Source organism: Zea mays, chromosome 10 (genome assembly GCF_902167145.1).
Source record: "Zea mays cultivar B73 chromosome 10, Zm-B73-REFERENCE-NAM-5.0, whole genome shotgun sequence".
Lineage (NCBI taxonomy): Eukaryota > Viridiplantae > Streptophyta > Magnoliopsida > Poales > Poaceae > Zea > Zea mays.
In genome coordinates this window covers 138633283-138652612 of record NC_050105.1, presented here as the reverse complement: position 1 = coordinate 138652612, position 19330 = coordinate 138633283, and the positions used below count along the sequence as shown (strand labels likewise).

Genomic DNA, 19330 nt, shown 5'->3' with positions numbered 1-19330 from the left:
TTTGCAACTATACTCGGTTTTGCCTTTGCAGGACACAGCTATTTCCGGTTGTGTTGGTAAAAAAAGTGCCGGTGATTTTTTTAAGGCACACTATTTTTTAACTGGTGTTTGAATGCACTAGAGTTAATAGTTAGTGACTAAAATTAGTTAAAACATTCAAACACCCTAATAAACTATTAACTATTTTTGATAATTAGTTAATAGTTAAGTAGTTATTTATTAGCTAGCTAATTCTACTAACAATTTTTAACCAACTAATTATTAGTTCTAATTCATTCAAACACCTCCTTAGATACTCCACCGGCCCAAAATATAGTTTTTTTGCCTTTCTTTTTTTTCTATCCACATTCGGATGAATAACAATGATTTTAGAGATACATACAAACCACATTGATAGATTAACTAAAGAATATATATTTAGCTTAAAATAAATTATATTTTGGTATGGAGGGAGTAGATACAGGGGCGGATTTGGGCCCCGGGACACCTGGGTCGTGGTCTAGGGCGCAACCCAAAAATTCCTCTTCTATATAGGTCTTTTTTTACGAAAAAAATCTAGCCCAAAATATATTTCAGTCAAAAATGTGGCCTAAAAGACCTTTTGCACCGATTGAGCCTGGCGCTGGCAGCCTCCCTGAGTCGCTCAAGTCACGAGAACATAGGCTCTTCCAATTATTTCGCAAACCTACGCGACTGTGTTTCCTATGTTGTCAGCGGCGCGGTCGCCTCCATTCAGTCCTCTATCGCTCTCCATGCCTTCAGGCTCTACGGATCCGGCAAGGGCATAAGGCAGCAACCTCCGAGGCGGCCGGACAGGCTCTGACTCAGTCATCCGCCACCGCCAGTCCGACCTCCACCTACGCTAGTCCGCCTCCAGCGTCCCTGCGACCCTATAGCAATGACGCGCGCGGCCTCCACTGGTGCCACGCCACCGCCCAAATCCGTCCCTGCCATTACATCTTCTCCTAAACTATACAACTTCCTCAACCTGATTCCCTTTATTTTCTTATTCATAGGCGAGGGCGGAGCGCCTCCTTGGCTACAGTTCTACTGGATTATTTTAAATGTTACTACCCCTAAAGATGGGAGTTCAGGCACCGAACTCTTCAGGTGTAGACACTGCAACCACCACAGACGGCTGGGAAGACGACTGGGATGATGACTTGGATGATGAAGCAGCAGCAAATGGCCTTCCGTTGAGATCACAGACGAATAGCAAAGATGGCTGAAACGTGGATTGGGATGACTAAGCTCCTACAAAAGAACTTTGAATGGGTCTGTCAAGTGAGATAGAAGATATTTCTATCTGCCTGACTTGCAGGAAAGACTCTAACGGAGACAACTAAAACTTGAACTAATGGAACTTAGGCTTGGTAAAGTAACCCATATCCTGGAAAGGTGAAGGATTGGCTCACTTCATACGGTTTGTACCATAGAGTTCACTTTTTTCTCTTTGAGCTGATACACGAACTTTAGCAGTATAGATTTTAGTTCTTTTTGGGTTGTAATATTACAGCAGAAATTGTGTTTATATATCGAAAACACATTTTATTCTTTGGGGGGGAGTTAATTATTCTCTTTTGTACACACTCCTGAGTTTCATATCATTAGTGTATCATTGATGCTGCACGCTTGGACTGGTTGGAAAATGCGCGCCGCATGTTCAGATTCCCTTAAAAAGACCACCAGATAGACGATTTGCGCCTATATCTGTGTGAAACAACTCCAATTGAACATCAACCTCCCAATGAGCTGTCTTCTTTATTTTTTCTGCTACTGCATATACATACTACACCATGGGCATGTCAAAATAGGATAGGATACAGAGTTCCACAAGACTCAGCTTCACTAATGTTAATTACCATGTATTATAAGGTGCAGAGACAACACTATTGTGGGTAAGAAAGAAAATGACAAATCATGAACATGTAAAAAAAAGACGGGAAGAATTAAATGGATGAATCCTAACTTCAATTTGGATTTTCTTGTTACCAAGTTTGCAGCAGCCTAGCGGCCATTAATTACTCTAATTTTGATCAAGCTCATAGAAAAAATCTATTAACATCTACAAAACTAAACAAAAGGCACAATTAAGACATATTTCATGGTGGGTTCAATGAAACTAATTCTATGCTGTAGAAACTAGAAGATCACAAGTGTTAAAACTATGAAAGTAGGCCGCACGAATGAACAACCTGAATAGCATGATCGAGGGGATCTGAACCGACTGGGTGAGGACCCAAGCCTGTCAAATACTTAACATGCTTCAGCGCCGAAGCTTCGGAGAAACCCCTCTTTCCAGCCTGCTCAGCATCAAGGGGCAAAGGAAGGCTTCCAAACTGGATATGATAAACAGACCATGATCCATGAATGAACACTATCAGCAATCCCAGTAGCAAATAAGCACCCCTCCTATTCTTGCGGCTGTCATCATTTGAATCAGTTGCCCGATCAACTTTGGGATTCTCACGGGTTGACACAGAAGAGCATTGTCCTCGAGGCATTCTGATAGTCTAAATTCAAATAATGCAAACAGAGAAACAAAATAAGAGTTATCTTCACAAGTACTACTGCTATTGACAGAATATCGAACAAGTAATTAGGACCAAAAAATAGAGAACAGACGCGACAACTGCTACTCAGCTAGGGACATACTGTGGGATAGTGCACAAATTGAGCAGCATCATTTCGGCCTTCACCGCTGGCTGCCACAGCCCGAGCGCTATCCCAGAGTCAGCATGTACTGGTAAGGGGTAGCCTTGAACTGTTATTAAAGCATGAATTGAGCAGTATTTAGGCTACTCTTTTGCTGTGTTACATTATTACAAAAAACAACTTTGTCTTGATTCATTTCTGACATGAAAGTAGCCTCTTGCTGTTCTTATGCTTCCCCTAATATAACTTTTATTTTTTTGAATAATTTCTCAGCTTGTCGACAATTAGAGGCTCTCTCATTCTTGGATCCACTAAAGCATTTTAGAGGTGCTCTGTTCTACTATCAAAGGTTAGTATGATTGTTTCTGCACATTTCCTACTCCTTTCTTTGCTTAGTAATGGTTGATAAGTATACGCACATGAATAGTATGGAAGAAAAAAATACATTATTACAAAAACCATCTTGGTCTTGGGTCCTCACCCAGTCACCAATGGATTAAAAACCTTTTCTCATAACAATATAACACATTTATATATAAGTTATCATGATATTATATGTTCCTGTTGCAACGTACAGGCACTAACCTAGTATTACATTAAGACATTAAAAAGGCATGCACACACTTTTACCTCTACATTACTTGATCACGGTGTTTATACAATCTAGTGTGTTTATATATAGCTTACTTATTACTCTCTTCATTCGAAAAAAAATAAAACTCTAATATGTACCGAGTTAAAGTATTCCAATTTAATCGAATTTATATTTTTTAATATTTATGATATAAATATGTGTAATGTCATGAAATGTATTGTTATTACATATATACTTTATATCATACATATTGATGTTTTTTAAAAAAACTTATCATGTTTTGGATAAATTGAAGAGAACTAGGATCGGTGGGAGGTAGTAGCTCATAATATTATATTGTATACAAACAAATTGTCTATTCTACATCCTACAAGAATGTTTGTTCTATAGACTAAGAATTATTTTTTTCATTTTACTTCCATCTAGTCTCAAAATTTGCCACATAATAAAAATAAAATAGGAACTAAAGATAAGGAGCGTTTTGGTCTTCTTATGAGTTACTTAATGTGTCCTGAATACTTTTAGCACCTGGAAACAAACAGTATAGGAACTAAACTTTAATCCGTCAATTGAAGGAACCAAACATGCTCTAGGACGAGAACTAAACTTTTGAATTCTCACGGTCTCATTCTTCCTACCACCGAGCCCTTCCAGCATTTGTTGGGTTCTTTAGCCGCCCCCCCCCCCCCCCCCCCCCGGTTGAATTTGAAAATTGAATAAGCACCGATGGTCCATGACACTAGCACTGTACAGAGATGGACATGTCCCACGAATCATTGCCTGCAGGTCTTTGTTACTGAATTGATGAGTCTTGTTGACGTCACCTATGTTCTTGTGCTGCCGCCAACAATCAAGAGAACCAAACTAGAGAGACGTACCGTACTACCGTGTGGTCGCCACCGGTCCTGGCAAGGCAAGGCAAGGCAGTCATATGATATGAGACTGGTTTATAGCATCGACGACTGTAGTAGTCCTTCCCCGTTTTGGTTAGCTGAGTGTTTTTGTTACGAGCGAGCAGCAGCCTACTGCCGACCGAAACCAACTTTGAAAATAAAATGTTAGGGGGGAGGGGGCTATTATTGATATCAAAAAGATAAATTGAGTTTCATTATGGTAATAAAACCATATCTATACTATTATCTAGATATATTACCTCTTTTACCTCTAGGCTCTAGCTAGTTTGCTGTGCAACAAAGGCTAATTAATCATTCCGATGACAAGAAAATCGATGAACCAGTTGCCTTTGCTGCACCGTTCAGCTGTGTCGTCTTCGGCGGCCTGCCATATATTATCCGAGAGAAGGCGTGCTGCCCTGTCCTTTTCCTCGTTTTATTCCCTTGGCCACTCGCCGGAGGCCAGTGCGCTCTATAGTCGTCTATAGAGAGGTCTCCAGTCTATGATTCGTAAAACCGAGAACGGCAGTCACTCGAGCCAGGTCGAGAAAGCATATGCGCGTGCGCGTTCCACTTGCCTCATTGCATGCCACGCCCACGCTATTTGTCGCGCCCTGTGAGTGCAAGTCGTGCGCCCGTGCCCGTGCTCGTGCTGTCGCGTGCACGGAATTGTGCATCGAGAGCATTCTCTTTCCATCGCTATTACCGAATGGACATGGCTAGGCACCTCCGGCAGAACCGGACTGGACGGAAGTGCCTAACAACAGTGCCGTCCCGTGACAAGTTTGTAGGATCCCTAAGCCAAGTCTTTGGTTGGACATTCTATTATTAGCTATATTCATATGTATTGATATCCATTTGGCGTAAATTAGTTTAAGTTATACTCTAATCTACTCAATACAAATGTATTAGGGTCAATATAAGAGTAGCCAATCTAACGTCTAAAGAGAGGCTAGTTGACGGGACAATGGCCCTGTTTGTTTGGGCTTTTTTCAGCTTCTGGCCACTAAAAGCTGCTGTGGACTACCAAACACCCCAACTTTTCAGCCCGCTTCTATAAAAATTGTTTTGGTAAAAACCGTCCAAAATAAATATAAACACAGAGTCGGTCGAGTCGTTGCGATAGCAGAAATCCATTGCTTTCTAGATCCTGAACTCTTTAGACCACTTCATCTTTCTCCACACGTAATTCCCACGATTATCAGATTCTTCCCACAGCCAGATTCTCTCCACAGCCAGATTCTCAAAAAAGCTGGTCAAAAATAAGCTGAACCAAACAGACCCAATGGATATGGATATGAACACGGATAAAGCGAATCAAGTGGCCCACCACGCTAATAATCAGGACCGCGCGTGTCCCTTTTCGCTGCCACTTAGAGAAGCAAAACTTGTAAAGCGAAAATAGCGAGGGAATGCAAGTTGATGTTTTTGCAATAACAAATAAACCAAAGATGGATGTTTCTCTGATAGACAACGACTGCTATGCAAGCAGTCCTTCTATGCAAACGTACAAGCAAACCATCTGATCCATTATATCGTAATCCAACCGTATGTCACATTTAACACTTAAACTTTGTCACCACCAGCTCAATAATCTTTATAAAAAAACCTCTAACAAACTATGGTTGTATTTATGGTTGGATCGTAATCTAATGAATTAGATTGTTTGCTTGCACGCTTGTACAGAAGGACTGCTTGCATAACATTCGTTGCCTCTCTGATAATAGTTTAGTGCCTAGACCTTTTTTTTCTCGCTCGGTGTACGGTCTCGTCCATTAGACCAAAGCGTCCCATGAGATCAGCTTTATGTTTAGCTCACGTGATCACGTCATTGCGGAACCTTCGACCACAGAGATGACGCGGCCCATGAGGCCTCACGCCTGTCGATAATAAGTCGCCTTGCGTTGATACTTGAGTGCAGCCAGTTTGGAGCCCAGCTGCTACACGATGGGCTTCAATTGTTTTCTGATGGATTTCATCTCCTCGAGTCCGTTTGCAGCCGAGCTGCTTTCGTGAGCCACAAACCGTGGTGTGAAGCCGCCCGCATTGTCCCTCGGTTGGTCCATACATACACACTCGGCCCAAATAACTAACGGCCTCAAAGAAACCACGGCCTTGCTAACAAAAAAAAAAAACATATTGTTCCCTCAAAAGATAAATAACAAGGAGCTGGTTATTCTATAAAAAAAAACCCAAGTACAAGTAATATAACAAGACAGGCAAAACTTTTTTGACCACACTCTTGAAACATGGGCAACAGAGCAGTAGATTCCATTTTCACGCCACAATAGCAGTGGAGCTGCGACCGCGAGATGGTGGATGAGAGATTGAGAGTTGAGAGTTGAGACCCAAGCCTGTTGCGTCTGATTCCCCTTCCCATCAAGCAGAGATCAACGCGGCGCACCCTTTCTCTGAAACTAGCCACGTCCCAAGATAACACAAGCTTTTGCCCAGTCGTTATCGTTTTTATCGCTTTGGTTGCGAAATCGACTGGCAACAATGGGTTCTTGTACCACCCGTGGGTCGGATGTGATGTGGGCATGGGAGCGCCACGGTTTAGAGCCGCTGCTGTTGCACTGCTAGGCGTTCGAGGTCGAATCGCAGCCAGGCAGACGTGTCCATCAATTCACATCGGTGCCTGGGATCGTGACGATGCGGCGGCGGGCAGCTGCCACAGCCGTTATATGCGACGGGACGTCGAGAGCTGGCCGGCCGGGCCCCATCGTGTACGGACGGTAACGGGTGAACCCGTGGTCCCGAGGCCTTGATGTGTCATTATTCCCCCATGGATTAGCGTCCAGTTCGGTTCTGGTTCCACTCAGTGCATGGATCCGAGCCTAAATGACCCCACTCTCCTTTTCTTTTCTTTTCTTTTCTTTTCTTTTCTTTGGACGCTGAATGACCCCACATTTCTCACTTTCGTGTCTTGGTGTTACGGTTTTTGTTGCCTTGTTTTACTTGCAAGCAAAAACTAGCTAGGAGATAAAAGCAGTGGGTTAGATTCGCATCACAGCAGCACAAAGTAGTGGAAAGCACAAAAGGTAAAGCGTTCCTAACCAAGAAGCGCCGTTGCTTAACGTACGCACTCTTTTGATGATATAACAGTCTTCTGTTAGGGCCTTAGGGGGGCCTTGTATACCAAGGATTACTCGTTTAATCTTTTCTGCTATCCTTTTCTGCTGCCTGCAGGTTATGTCACAGACCATGGTTCTTCCTTGTTTTATTATATCAAAACACACACGCACACGTCATGGTTGGGAGGTGCACTTTGCTTCGGCGTTTGGTCGTTGTAGGGGGAGGGGAGGCCGGCCGTCGGCCAAACCTGAGCTCGCGTCTAGGAGCACGCCTCAGTTTTCCGTCTCTTCGGACCACTTGAAGGGGTGTTTGGTTACACCCCGCTAAAATTTAGCCCATGTCCTATCGAATGTTTGAACCTCCGTTCCAAGTATTAAATATAGTCGGATTATAAAACTAATTTGTCAGTCGAAGATTAAAAGACGAGACGAATCTAGTCCAGTTGGTTGGGTCTATATTTCATACTCCTATTTAAAAGTCAAACGCTTGATGTGACCCGGTCTAAACTTTAGCGTGAGCAACAAAACATCCCCTGAATCGCGGCTGTCTCTGTCTCTGAAACTTCCGGGAGGCGGAGCCGGAGCGGACTGCCGTGCCGCCGGTCAGGGCAGGGTGCACTCTCCAAGCCGCCAGACCGACGTGTGACATGGATGATTTGACTTGTGGAAAGGAACGGAGGCATCCCCGGCTGTCTGATTAGCATCTGCCACTGCCAGTGTTGGTTGGTGCAAACGGGTTCCGGATTGGTTGCCAATTCAATCTTGTGTTGGACAACACGACACCAGGGTGCCCCGAAATTCTCCGGGACTCATGAGTTTGTTACATGCAATGGGTGCCCTGTGGCCGCACCTCCGGATCTATAGATGTCCAAACAGTGCGGGCCGCCCGTTTGGCCCGTGGCACGGCACGAATTTAGCCCGGTCCAAACACGGCCCGGCACGGTCGGTTACGGGCCCGGGCCGGCACGGCCCGTTTAGCGGGCCGGGTATGGGCAGATACGGCGGCCCGCGTGCTTTGGCCCGGCCCGGCCCGATAAATGGGTCGGCCCGACGGCGGCCCGCATATTTATGTAAATACTAAATATGTAAATATATTTAATTCTCTCATAGTATGTAAATACTAAATCCACGGCCAAACATATATAAAATGCATACATAAATATAAAATGCATACATAAATATTTTGTTGTCTCAATATATATAAATAATATGTTATTATATATGATTAATTCTGTTAAATATATGTATTTATATACCGTTCTACTGTTGGTTCGGGCCAGTGCCTGGCTCGGTCCGTTGAGGCCCACCGGGCCAACGGGCCGGCCCGGCACGATTTTTCCCTGTGCGTGCCGGGTTTGGGCATGTCCCTAGGCACGTGGGCCAGCCCGACCCGGCCCGAAGCATCAACGGCTGGCCCGGCCCTATTCGTACCGGGCCGAAACGGGTTCGGACCGGGTCCAGGCCGGGTGGCCCGTTTGGACATCTATATCCGGATCCGCCGAACCAGAGCTGGCAGCTGGGTGACCTGACCTGGGCAGCCAGAACCAGAAAGCATGGCAGGACAAAAAGCGGGCCCAAATCTTGCTTGGACAATGGACACGCCTAGCTCGTCAACAAAATTTTAATCCACGGAAAGATTCACGACTCCACACACTCGGACGACGGAATCTTCCTACGCACAGGAGGAATCTAATCTCCTAGCCCTTTCTTTGTGGGGGGTGGTCGGTCGCTTTACTCATTTTGCCTATGTATATGCAATTCGAGGAGCCTCCGGTCCGGTTCCTCTGCATCGGCTGCTGTCTTTCTGCTCCCCTCCCACGGACGGAACGGAAGCGAGCCGAGCGTCGATGGCCGACGGATTCAGGCGTTCCCGGCAGCGCATTGCGCACGGGGGAGGTGGATTTCCGGCAGTCGGGGCGGTGAGCTCAGTATCCGCCCAGGCCCGCGAGCAGCAGCAGCTCGTGCGGCCGCAGCAGCGTCGGGGAGGGCACGACGGGCGTCAGCGGCGCGCCGGGGTAGGAGAAGTCCAGGTCGGAGGCGTCGGCGGGCCAGAGCGCCGCGCCGGGGATGAGCGGCGCGCGGCAGAGCGGGCAGGTGCGCTGGTCGTGCTCCATCCAGCGGTCGAGGCAGGCGCGGTGGAAGGCGTGGCGGCAGTTGCCGAGCCGCCGCACCTCGTCGCCGCCGCCGATGCCGCCGAGGCACACCGCGCAGTCCCCGCCAACGACGACGCGCGCCTCCAGCTCGTCGAACCGCGCCACGGGGAGGGCCTCCTCGATGACCATCGCCGGCATGGCCGCCCGGAACTCCGCCCGCCGGTGCTGCGGCTGCGGCTGCGGCGCTTGGTGGTCGTCCCCGAGATCCAGCAGGTCGCCGAGGCCCACGGCGTCGAACGCCCAGAGGAGGAAGCGGCGGACGTACCCCAGCAGCAGCAGCAGGTGGAGCAGCTGCTTCGGGAGCACCAGCTCCGAGTAGCCCGCCGGGAAACCCATGCGTGGCCGTGCCTCTTGGCTTGCGGTGGTGGTGTGGTGTAAGGGGAAGGTGGGGTGGGGTGGGGTGGTGAAGCGACGTGCCTGGCCCGGTGCTTCCTGCAGATATGGCGCTTGGCGATGCGTGGTGGACGGCAGACGGGGAGAGCCGAAGCGGGCGCCGCGCCGTGGCTATATAAAGCGCGAGACGGAGGGAGAGGGGTGACGCGGAAAGGTTGGGGAACCCGCGGCGAATAGCAATAGTATAGCCTATAGCGCTAGCGGCCTAGCGCCGTGGGGTCGATCGCGTGTTGTACTCTGCTCTCTCTCTCTGGTGGAGGTGGTGGCCTGGTGGGCATGCTCTGCTCTCACCGCGCGCGCGTAGGGCTGGGCATTCGGTTTTTTTTTTGAAATTTCGGTTCGGTTTTTCGGTTTTAAAAAACTTCGGTTTTCTAGACATTAGAAACCAATCGGTTTTCTAGAAAATAAAAACCAAAAACTTCGGTTTCGGTTTTTTACTTCGGTTTTTCGGTAAAAACCGAATACCAAACTTATACTCAAGACAACACATACAACAAATTTATATGATAGATTACACATAATTTTAAAAAGTAAAAATTATATAGGTACAAATATTTAGAGATATATCATACATCACATATAAATAAGTGCATAACAATTTAATTACTTCACACATTTAGTTCACATAAACGAAAAGTCAAATTTTAGAATTGATAAAGTTTGGTATTCGGTTTTTTTGGTATTTCGGTTCGGTATACGGTGGAAACCGATTACGATACCGAAAACCGAACTTCTGAGATGTAAAAACCGAAACCGAACCGAACTACCGAAAAAACCGAAATTTCGGTTCGGTTCGGGACGGTTCGGTTCGGTTTTCGGTTTATGGTAAAAAAGTGCCCACCCCTACGCGCGCGTTATGCCCCGTGCCCTTCGTGTGAGCCCAGCGCCCCAGCCCGCGTGGCGACAGACCCACCCATCCCGGATTCGATCGCTCCCTCCTCGCGTTGGGGTGGTCCGCTCGCTTCCGCCGTACCCACACACTACTGCCCTGCCGCTCCGTGTCGGTGCAATGCATGGTTCGCTAGAGGCAGACGAATGTATATATATGTTCACGAGAAATACGCGAGCAGTAACTGACTAAGCCCTTGTTCGCTTGTTCGGTTATTCCTATTATACGTAGATTGAATAGATTGGAAAAAATTTAAAAAACTTTAACTTGCTTAAAATTAAACTCATCCAATCATACTCAATCCAAATAAATTGAGACCTAACCGAACAAGCTCTAACAGTTCATTACTGCTAGAGCAGCCGGAAGGGGTCAAGACTTCTTAGCGACGCCATGCCCATTTGCGTGGAGCTACAAATACTCGCAATTTTGGCCTCCTCCGACCTCCGTGAACGGTGGAGAGCTCAGCAGGGGGCCTAGGAACGTTCTCGTACAAAAACAGGTACGTGATACTATGCTTACCACGTTACAAATAAAAGGCCACAAACGGAGGACTACAAATATTCGCAATTTACACGTCCGCGTTCGGGGTCTGCTGGGCGCTGCTACATTAGCAGCTCAACCACGCGTCCGGGTGATGGTACACGGGACTTGCCGAAGAAAGCCTAACCTTACTAAGTACATACAGACAAGGTAAAGTCTGACGTCCGTACATGAATTTCTTTTAAATCATTTATTTATGTCGAACTCAACCTAGGGCGTGTTTGATATGACTCCAGAGTAAAACTTTAATGAGGAGCTGGTTAAAGCATGTCAAACATCGTAACTTTAGAGTTGTAAACTCTATAGAGTTTTTGGAGTTACAGTATATTTTTTGGAGTACCTCTTTTGCTGCTCCGAAAACTACAAAAAAACAACCTAGTTAGAGTTTGGAGTTATTTATCCACCACTACCACCAGTTATGAGAAACAATCTAAATTCTGGTGTAGAGCTGTTTTATCCGAAGTTTTAGAGTAGAGCTGCTCTGGGATAGAGCAGAGCCATGCCAAATACGCGCTCGCGTCCTTGTCTATACACGTTAACTTTGTGCGGTTTCGTGGCCATCTGTGTGGTGTACGAAGGTTCTTGGATCCTTTTGCGCTTGGACCATGAGGTAAAAGAGAAAGGAGTAGGTAGTAGAAGACCGAGAGTTGGCAAGAACGGATTGAATGATTTATTATTACTACGGAGCAGTGAAAAGCAGGAAATCACAGCTGCAGCAACTTCGGCGGGACCAGTGTTTTCAGACCTCGCCTCTGTTGTGCGCCCCGGGGCCTTTCTTTTCAAAGACCACGTCGTAGGATGCAGACTCCGCAGTTTTAGCACCATCGATCCGCTGCGTGCGTTTAGATGCTCCTGCAAAGCTACAGAATCATAGCTAAAATATTCAAAGCGCTCATAGCTTTATGGATTATGGACACGGGCCCCTACAGAAAGTGCACCTGCGGTCATGGTTTACAAAACCGGTAAAAACCGGCGGTAAACCGGTCGGTTTACCGAAACCGCCGGGGTGCGGTTTCGGTAAACCACCGGGTTTTTTCAAAATTCGTTCAAAATTCAAAAATTTAAAAAAATTCATAAAAATCAAAAATCGCTGGTAAACCGTTTTCTGGGACCGGTAAACCGTTATTTGAGACCGATAAACCGCTAATTTTTGCCGAAAAATCAGATTTAATACCAAAACTGAGTATTTAGTGGTCAATTTAGTTATATTAGTCTTGTTTACTGTTATATGCTATATGTGAAGATGTTATATGTTATATGTGAAGATAAACCAATAGCTCAAGTCCAGTTTAGACATTTAGTGATCAATTTCGGTTTCATTTCCTGATCAAGATGGAATCCGTAGATCAAGTAGCTTCAGTTCTTCTAATAACTATCCATCTAGACAAGACTCAATCTAGAACTCTTAGCTCCAGTTCTTCTATATGTGTTCCTAAGATTTGCTGATCAGGAGAAAAGTCCAACACTTGGTGAAGTGCACATGCAATACACAAACACCGAACACACATACCGGTATGTTTTTTTTGCTTTATGGATAAATATTTATTTGCCAATCTTGTTTTCTCGATAATGTATCTCATATATTTTGTATAGACCTATCACTATCGCTATAACGGATTAGAACAATATCACGATCCTTCCAACATGCCTGAGTACTATCACTATGACTCGAGATAAATATGTGAGTATTGTGAAATAAGTCAACCTACGTGTCGTTGCCTCGTTGGAGAGTTGTAAAAGAACTTGTATTTGAGTATTGCGAAGTTCGCTGATTGTTTATTGCATGAAAACTGGAGTTTGTGGTTGTATATGTATGTTATATGTTATTTTGATGAACACATGTCGTGTGGATCAATTAATATTTACTGTACAATATGAATTGAGCAAACTACAAATAAATCTTGTCAAAAATTTTCATTTTTTCTGTAAAAAAACAGCAAAAACTGGTTTGTTTCGCGATTAACCGGCGGTTTAGAGCGGTTTTTCACCGGTTTTTGCTAGTAAACTGGTTCAAATTTAAATTGATTTGAATTGGTAAAACCGGTCGGTTTTTACCGGTTTACCGTTGGTAAACCGTTACCGGTGGGGCGGTTTTTATATCGGGAACGATTTTGTAAACCGTGCCTGCGGTCCAACTCCAACTGCCTGCAGTTGCATTGCGCGCGGACGCGCTAATCATCGTCTTCTCAGTGCTCGCCCAGGTGATGTGAAGTGAAGCTCGGCTAACGTTTGTTTAGGGCCTGTTTGGGAATGTAGTTTTAAAATATTGTAGTTTTAAGATACTATAGTTTACAATTGTACATGACATAAATACTACGGTATTGCTTTATCACAATAAAACTATAGTATTGCTCAAAACCGAGATTTGTCTAGTTTTATTGTAAAAACAAAGTATATGTAGAGAGAAGAGAAAAAAACTGAGATCCTGAGTGAAGTTTTAAAAACTCCAAAAATACCACAGTTTTGGGTAAACCATGGTATTTAAAACTGAGTTTTGACTCTACAAACCAAACATCTTTTGAGCTCTAATACTATAGTATCATCAAATACCAGTATTGTTTCAAAACTACAAAAATACTACAATTCTAAACAGGGCCTTAGTCGGTGCAGTTCTTTTACATGATAATTCACAGAAGCTAACGTCGCTTATGTGTAGAGGTAATCGCCGCTTGTCGCTCGCAGTACCGGTCAACAGTAGCAGCAGTGTGAGGTGATATGCGTTGCGTTGCACTCAGTGTGCGTCTTGGGAATGCAAGAAAATGTTTACGAAATACTACCTCTAAGTCCGTATTTTTGTTTGCTTCCTTAAGAAAAGTTGTCCTAACCTACTTGTGCTTCAAAATTTTCTGGTGCCGCGCACGCAGGGGACCGGACCGAAAGGGACATCCATCGGCCGGCCGGTCTCCACAGTCAACCAGTCTGACTTGGACTTTCAAAGTTCGCAGCTGTTTTTTCTAGCGAACGTGCAGAAGAAAAAAAATGCTGGCCTAATTGACGTCACGTCTAGTACCGGAAACGAGCCTGCCTCGGCTAGGTGCGGCTCGGTCGCGTTACGAGCTTGAAAATTTCAGGCTCGCAGGTCGCTAACTAACGTGGCTCTCGCTTCTGAAATCAACGCAGACTCAGAAAGGAGGGATGCTGCTGCAACCGGCCCCATGCATGCAAATACTCCAGGATTGCCATGAGGTAGCACAGCAGAGCCCAGCAGGACAAAATGGTTAGAATCTGAAATCAACGCAGACTCAGAAAGCTGGTACCGTGTGGCCAAGCTACCAAATAAACAGCCAGCTATATATAGGTCCCGGTCGGTCCTCCACACTAATTCTTCCAAGAGGCAGCAACGCCTGAAAGAACAGGAGCCGAGAGAAAGAGGGGCTTCGTCGATGGCACCACGGCCGGCCAGGAACTCCGCACACCCACCCACCTATGCTATGCAAGGACAAAACTAATCGCATTGCAAGAACAACACTGCTTCCCAGTTTAGCGTGCTGCGCGCCCCAGGATTTGCAGGTCCTCCAAAACATGTGCCGGGAAAGCGACGCCGGCCAGTTTGGTGAGTTTGGTCCCGTTCCCTGACGAAGAAACACTAGTTGCTCCGCTCGCGTCGATCACATGGTGCATTGAACCTTGCTGTGGCCTCCTCCATCGCAATGCAATGCAATGCAGAGGAATGTTCAAGATTCCAATGATTAACAGTGACTGCTGCTCGGAGCTAGCTGGGGCTACATCGTACTGTACAGGGCCGTTCCTGACTTTTCGGAGGCCTAGTGCGAATCCGATATGTAGGCCCCGTCCACACACAAATATATATAATTATACATATATTATCAAATATTTGACGTATAAAAATTATTATGCACTATTTTTTGAAGTTTATAAGATAACAAATGTAAAATATTGCCAAAAACACTTACTTGTTATCTGATATTATTAAAAATATCTTCTAACATTTTGTGATACAAAGTCATCACTTATATCATTGAGATGAATCTCATCCAACAACTTTTTTCGATATATAGAATCGCCAAGCCATTTAACATCCCTTGAGTTATTGTTGACCAAAAATAGTTCACAAAAATATTTCAATTTTAAAAAGCTTCTCTCTGCCGAATCAACCATCACATGTATAGTTTATAATACTCTCTATATGAAAATAGAATTTGTTTTGCTTCTTTAGTGAATTTATCATCATCAATATAAACATAAAAATAAAAAACTAAAACAAATACTGTCGGGGACCATAATTAGGGTTACCCCCAAGACTCCTAATCTCAGCTGGTAACCCCATCAGCACAAAGCTGCAAAGGCCTGATGGGCGTGATTAAGGTCAAGGCTTAGTCCACTCAAAGGACACGATCTCGCCTCGCCCGAGCCCAGCCTCGGGCAAAGGCAGCCGACCCCGGAGGATTCACGTCTCGCCCGAGGGCCCCCTCAAGCAACGGACACACCTTTGGCTCGCCCGAGGCTCAGTCTTCGCAGAGAAGCAACCTTGGCCAGATCGCCACGCCAACCGACCGTATCGCAGGAGCATTTAATGCAAGGATCGCTTGACACCTTATCCTGACGCGCGCTCTTCAGTCAACAGAGCCGAAGTGACTGCAGTCACTTCGCCGCTCCACTGACCGACCCGACAAGAAAGCAGCGCCGCCTGCGTCGCTCCGACTGCTGTGCCACTCGACAGAGTGAGGCTGACAGCAGCTAAGTCCAGCCTCGGGCGCCATAGGAAGCTCCGCCTCGCCCGACCCCAGGGCTCGGCCCCCGTCTCGGCCTCGGAAGATGGACTTCGCCTCGCCCGACCCCAAGGCTCGGACTCAACCACGACTCAGAAGACGACGGACTCCGCCTCGCCCGACCCCAGGGCTCGGACATAGCCTCGGCTTCGGAAGACGGTCTCTGACTGCCACGACAGCATGTACTCAGGGCTCTAGCTCCTCTCTGCTAGACACGTTAGCACACTGCTACACCCCCCATTGTACACCTGGACCCTCTCCTTACGCCTATAAAAGGAAGGTCCAGGGCTCTCGTACGAGAAGGTTGGGCGCGCGGGGAAACGGGACAGCGCATAAGGCTCTCCCACGCGGACGCTTGTAACCCCCTACTGCAAGCGCACCCGACCTGGGCGTAGGGCAACACGAAGGCCGCGGGTTTCCCCTTTGCCTGTTTCTTCCCCCTTCGTGCTCCGCCTCGCGCCGACCCATCTGGGCTGGGACACGCGGCGACAATGTACTCGTCGGTCCAGGGACCCCCCGGGGTCGAAACACCGACAAATACTATTTTGAAACGGATGGAGTATTCGATAAGTAATTGAGACATTAGTTTAACAATATAAACGAGACTAGTCGACAACTCGATAGTGCATCGCTCTTTGCGTATTTGTGTCTAGAATAGATAGGTTTAACAGGAAAAAATACTAGCGTTCAGTGGCTAGGGGACCCTCTGTTTTTGAAGGCCCGGTGCGGCCGCACCCTCCGCACCCCCTCAGGTACGGCCCTGGTACTGTACTATATAGTACGAGTAGATAGTAGTAGTAGTAGGAGGAGTAGGATGAAAGATGATTGACACTCGACTGCATGGCCAACTATAGATGGCCAAAAAGCACGAGGCCTGTGAGCCCGGCACGAAGCCCGCTTTTTGGGCCCGGTCTGAGCCTGGCACGGTAGAATAAGCGGGCGGGCTTGGACAGGAAACTAGGCACGACGGGCTAGCCCGGCACGGCCCGTTTACCTCTAAGCCCGTTAGGCCCGTTTTTTTACACTAAAACGTGCTTACCGGCCCGTTTAGCCCGCTTTTCGGCCCGTTTTTTTCGTGCTAAACGGGCCGGCCCGGCCCGTTTAGGCCCGCTACGGGCCGGGCTTGGACAGAAAATTAAGCCCGCTGGCTCAGCAGGCCCGGCCCGGTTTTTGGCCGGGCCGGGCCGGGCCGGGCGGCCCGTTTGGCCATCTCTATGGCCAACCCCAACCTTGAAGTTGAAAGGGGCTACATTACATCGCCGGCAGTGTCAGCACAACTGCATGGCTACAGAGACGATCGCAGCATCATAATCCTACCAACGATCGTGCCGCGCCCGGGCCCCTGCAGTCTCTCTTTATATTCTGTTGGTGTGCAGTGCAGTGTGTGCTCAGAGATCTGCGCGGCCGTGTGTTTCCTCCGCGCGCGAAACGTTGCGTCCACGTCAGCGTCACCAGACAAGACGCCGGTACTGATTGCCGCTCTGTGCGCAGGTGAAGTGTATCTCTGTCACCGTTTCTCATAGGACTCTATCTTAGAGCTAGCTGATAGAAATCGTTCAACAACAATGAACTCCGTATATTAAATTCACTAAAATGCACTCCACTGGTTTGGGCATCCCTAATTAATTTTCAAGAGATTTTCATTTTTTTCAAGAAAAAAACGAGCTATTTTTTCTTTGAGCAAATAAGAACCCATCAGAAAAATGGAGTTACCATTCTAATGGTAGTGTCCTCCCTGTCGTGCAGACGTGACGTGCAGCAGTTCACGGCCGGCGATGAGGCAGGCAGGCAGAGCCATGCACGATGTGACCTTAGACGTTGATGTGGATTGCGTTCCTTCTGTACAACAAAAGAACGGTTCATGCATGCATAGCATATGAGGCTTCAAAAAATAATTGCCTCGGCGTCCAAAAAAGAAAAGAGATGAGAAACACGTGAGCTAATCTGAATTATATTGATGCTAGATTTTGGAGATGGAGACGAGAGAGGACGTGGCTTCTAGCAGCAAGTTGGAAAGTGGTCCTTGCCGGCCCGTACAGTTATTCTAAGCATCTGATAATCCTGTACTAGCACGCACACGGCAGTCTGTACCTTAATAATTGTCTAAACTATGATCTAATAACAGCTCACACCGTTCGACCAAAGGACGCCGGCAGATCATCCATCGAGATACGCGCACATGGACGGTCACGCAGCCACCGCGCTGCAGCGCCACGAACCGCGACGCCACACAGCCCACACTAGTCTCCTCAATCCTCATGCATGGCATAGTACTACGGCCGCTGCCAACTCTACGCTGTCTGGAATCTGGACATGCGGCAGCGGGTGAGGCGGTCAGCTCCCTCCGATCCATGCAGTGCACCACCAACGCGACACGGGCGAACCCAGTTTATTTGCCCGTGGAATCTGGCGCCCAAAATCCGACGCCGGGGCCGGCCCAGCCACTCATCCAGGTCCAGGCTGCCGCGCGCCCACACCGACGGGCGTGCGAGGACGCGCGCGGACAGCAGCCGCGGCCGCCCCAGCGTGGCGGGTGGCCCGGGCGCGCGGGCCAGCCGCCACCCACGTGTGTCCTCGCCCTCGATTGGCTCCCCCGTCGCCGTCGCCCGCGGCTGCTCCTCCCGCTCCCGTCCGCCGCCGGTTGCGTCACAGCATGCACGGGACCGGTGCCAAGTTCATGCACCGCGAGAAAGTGACGTCGTGCGTGCAGCGCAGCGCCCCGCGGCCGGGCCCCGCGTCGTGTCGTGTCGTGTCGTGTCGAGTTCGTTCTGTACCCATGTTTGGTTTGTTGGTGCACGCCAAAAGTGCGTGGCCAGGAAGACTTGGTCTGCGCCGATAGTTTGCAAGTCTAGAACACCGGACCGCGCGCGACCGTGAACAAACACGCGCTCATCGGATCACTACGACTAGTCATTCGGAATACACCAGTCGTCGTCCTGCGACTGCTGACTCTGTCGGTGTGTGCGTCGATCTGCACAATTTTTAATCCTTCCTTCACTCTTGGAAGTTAGAGCCTGTTTGGTTCAGCTTTTTTCTGACCAGTTTTTCTGAAAATCTGTTTATGAGGAGAATCTGGCTGTGAGGAGAATCTAAGTATCATTACGATTACGTGTGGAGGAACATAAAATTGTTTATAGGGCTCACGATCTACAAAGTGACGGATTTCTACTATTACAACGACTCAATCAATTATGTGTTTATGTTGATTTTGGATGGTTTTTGCCCAAACGAATTTTATAGAAGCTGACTGAAAAACTGAGCGTTTGGCAGTTCGCAACAGTTTTTGGTGACCAGAAGCTGCCAGAAGCCGAAACAAACAGGGCCTTAGGCTTGCCTGGCATGGCCTCTAGCTTCCCTCGTCCGCTTCCAAGCGCACCACATGATTCATGAACCGAATAGAGAGACGAC

General features: G+C 47.3%; 1 protein-coding gene across 1 annotated transcript; it reads right to left on the bottom strand.

Moving 5' to 3' along the window:
• Positions 1 to 8776: 8776 nt before the first annotated feature.
• Positions 8777 to 10061, bottom strand: LOC103641943 (E3 ubiquitin-protein ligase RHA1B). Its single transcript, XM_008665242.4, has one exon. It carries the CDS (start codon positions 9704 to 9706, stop codon positions 9143 to 9145), a length of 564 nt encoding a protein of 187 aa, XP_008663464.1. The 5' UTR covers positions 9707 to 10061; the 3' UTR covers positions 8777 to 9142.
• Positions 10062 to 19330: the final 9269 nt, after the last annotated feature.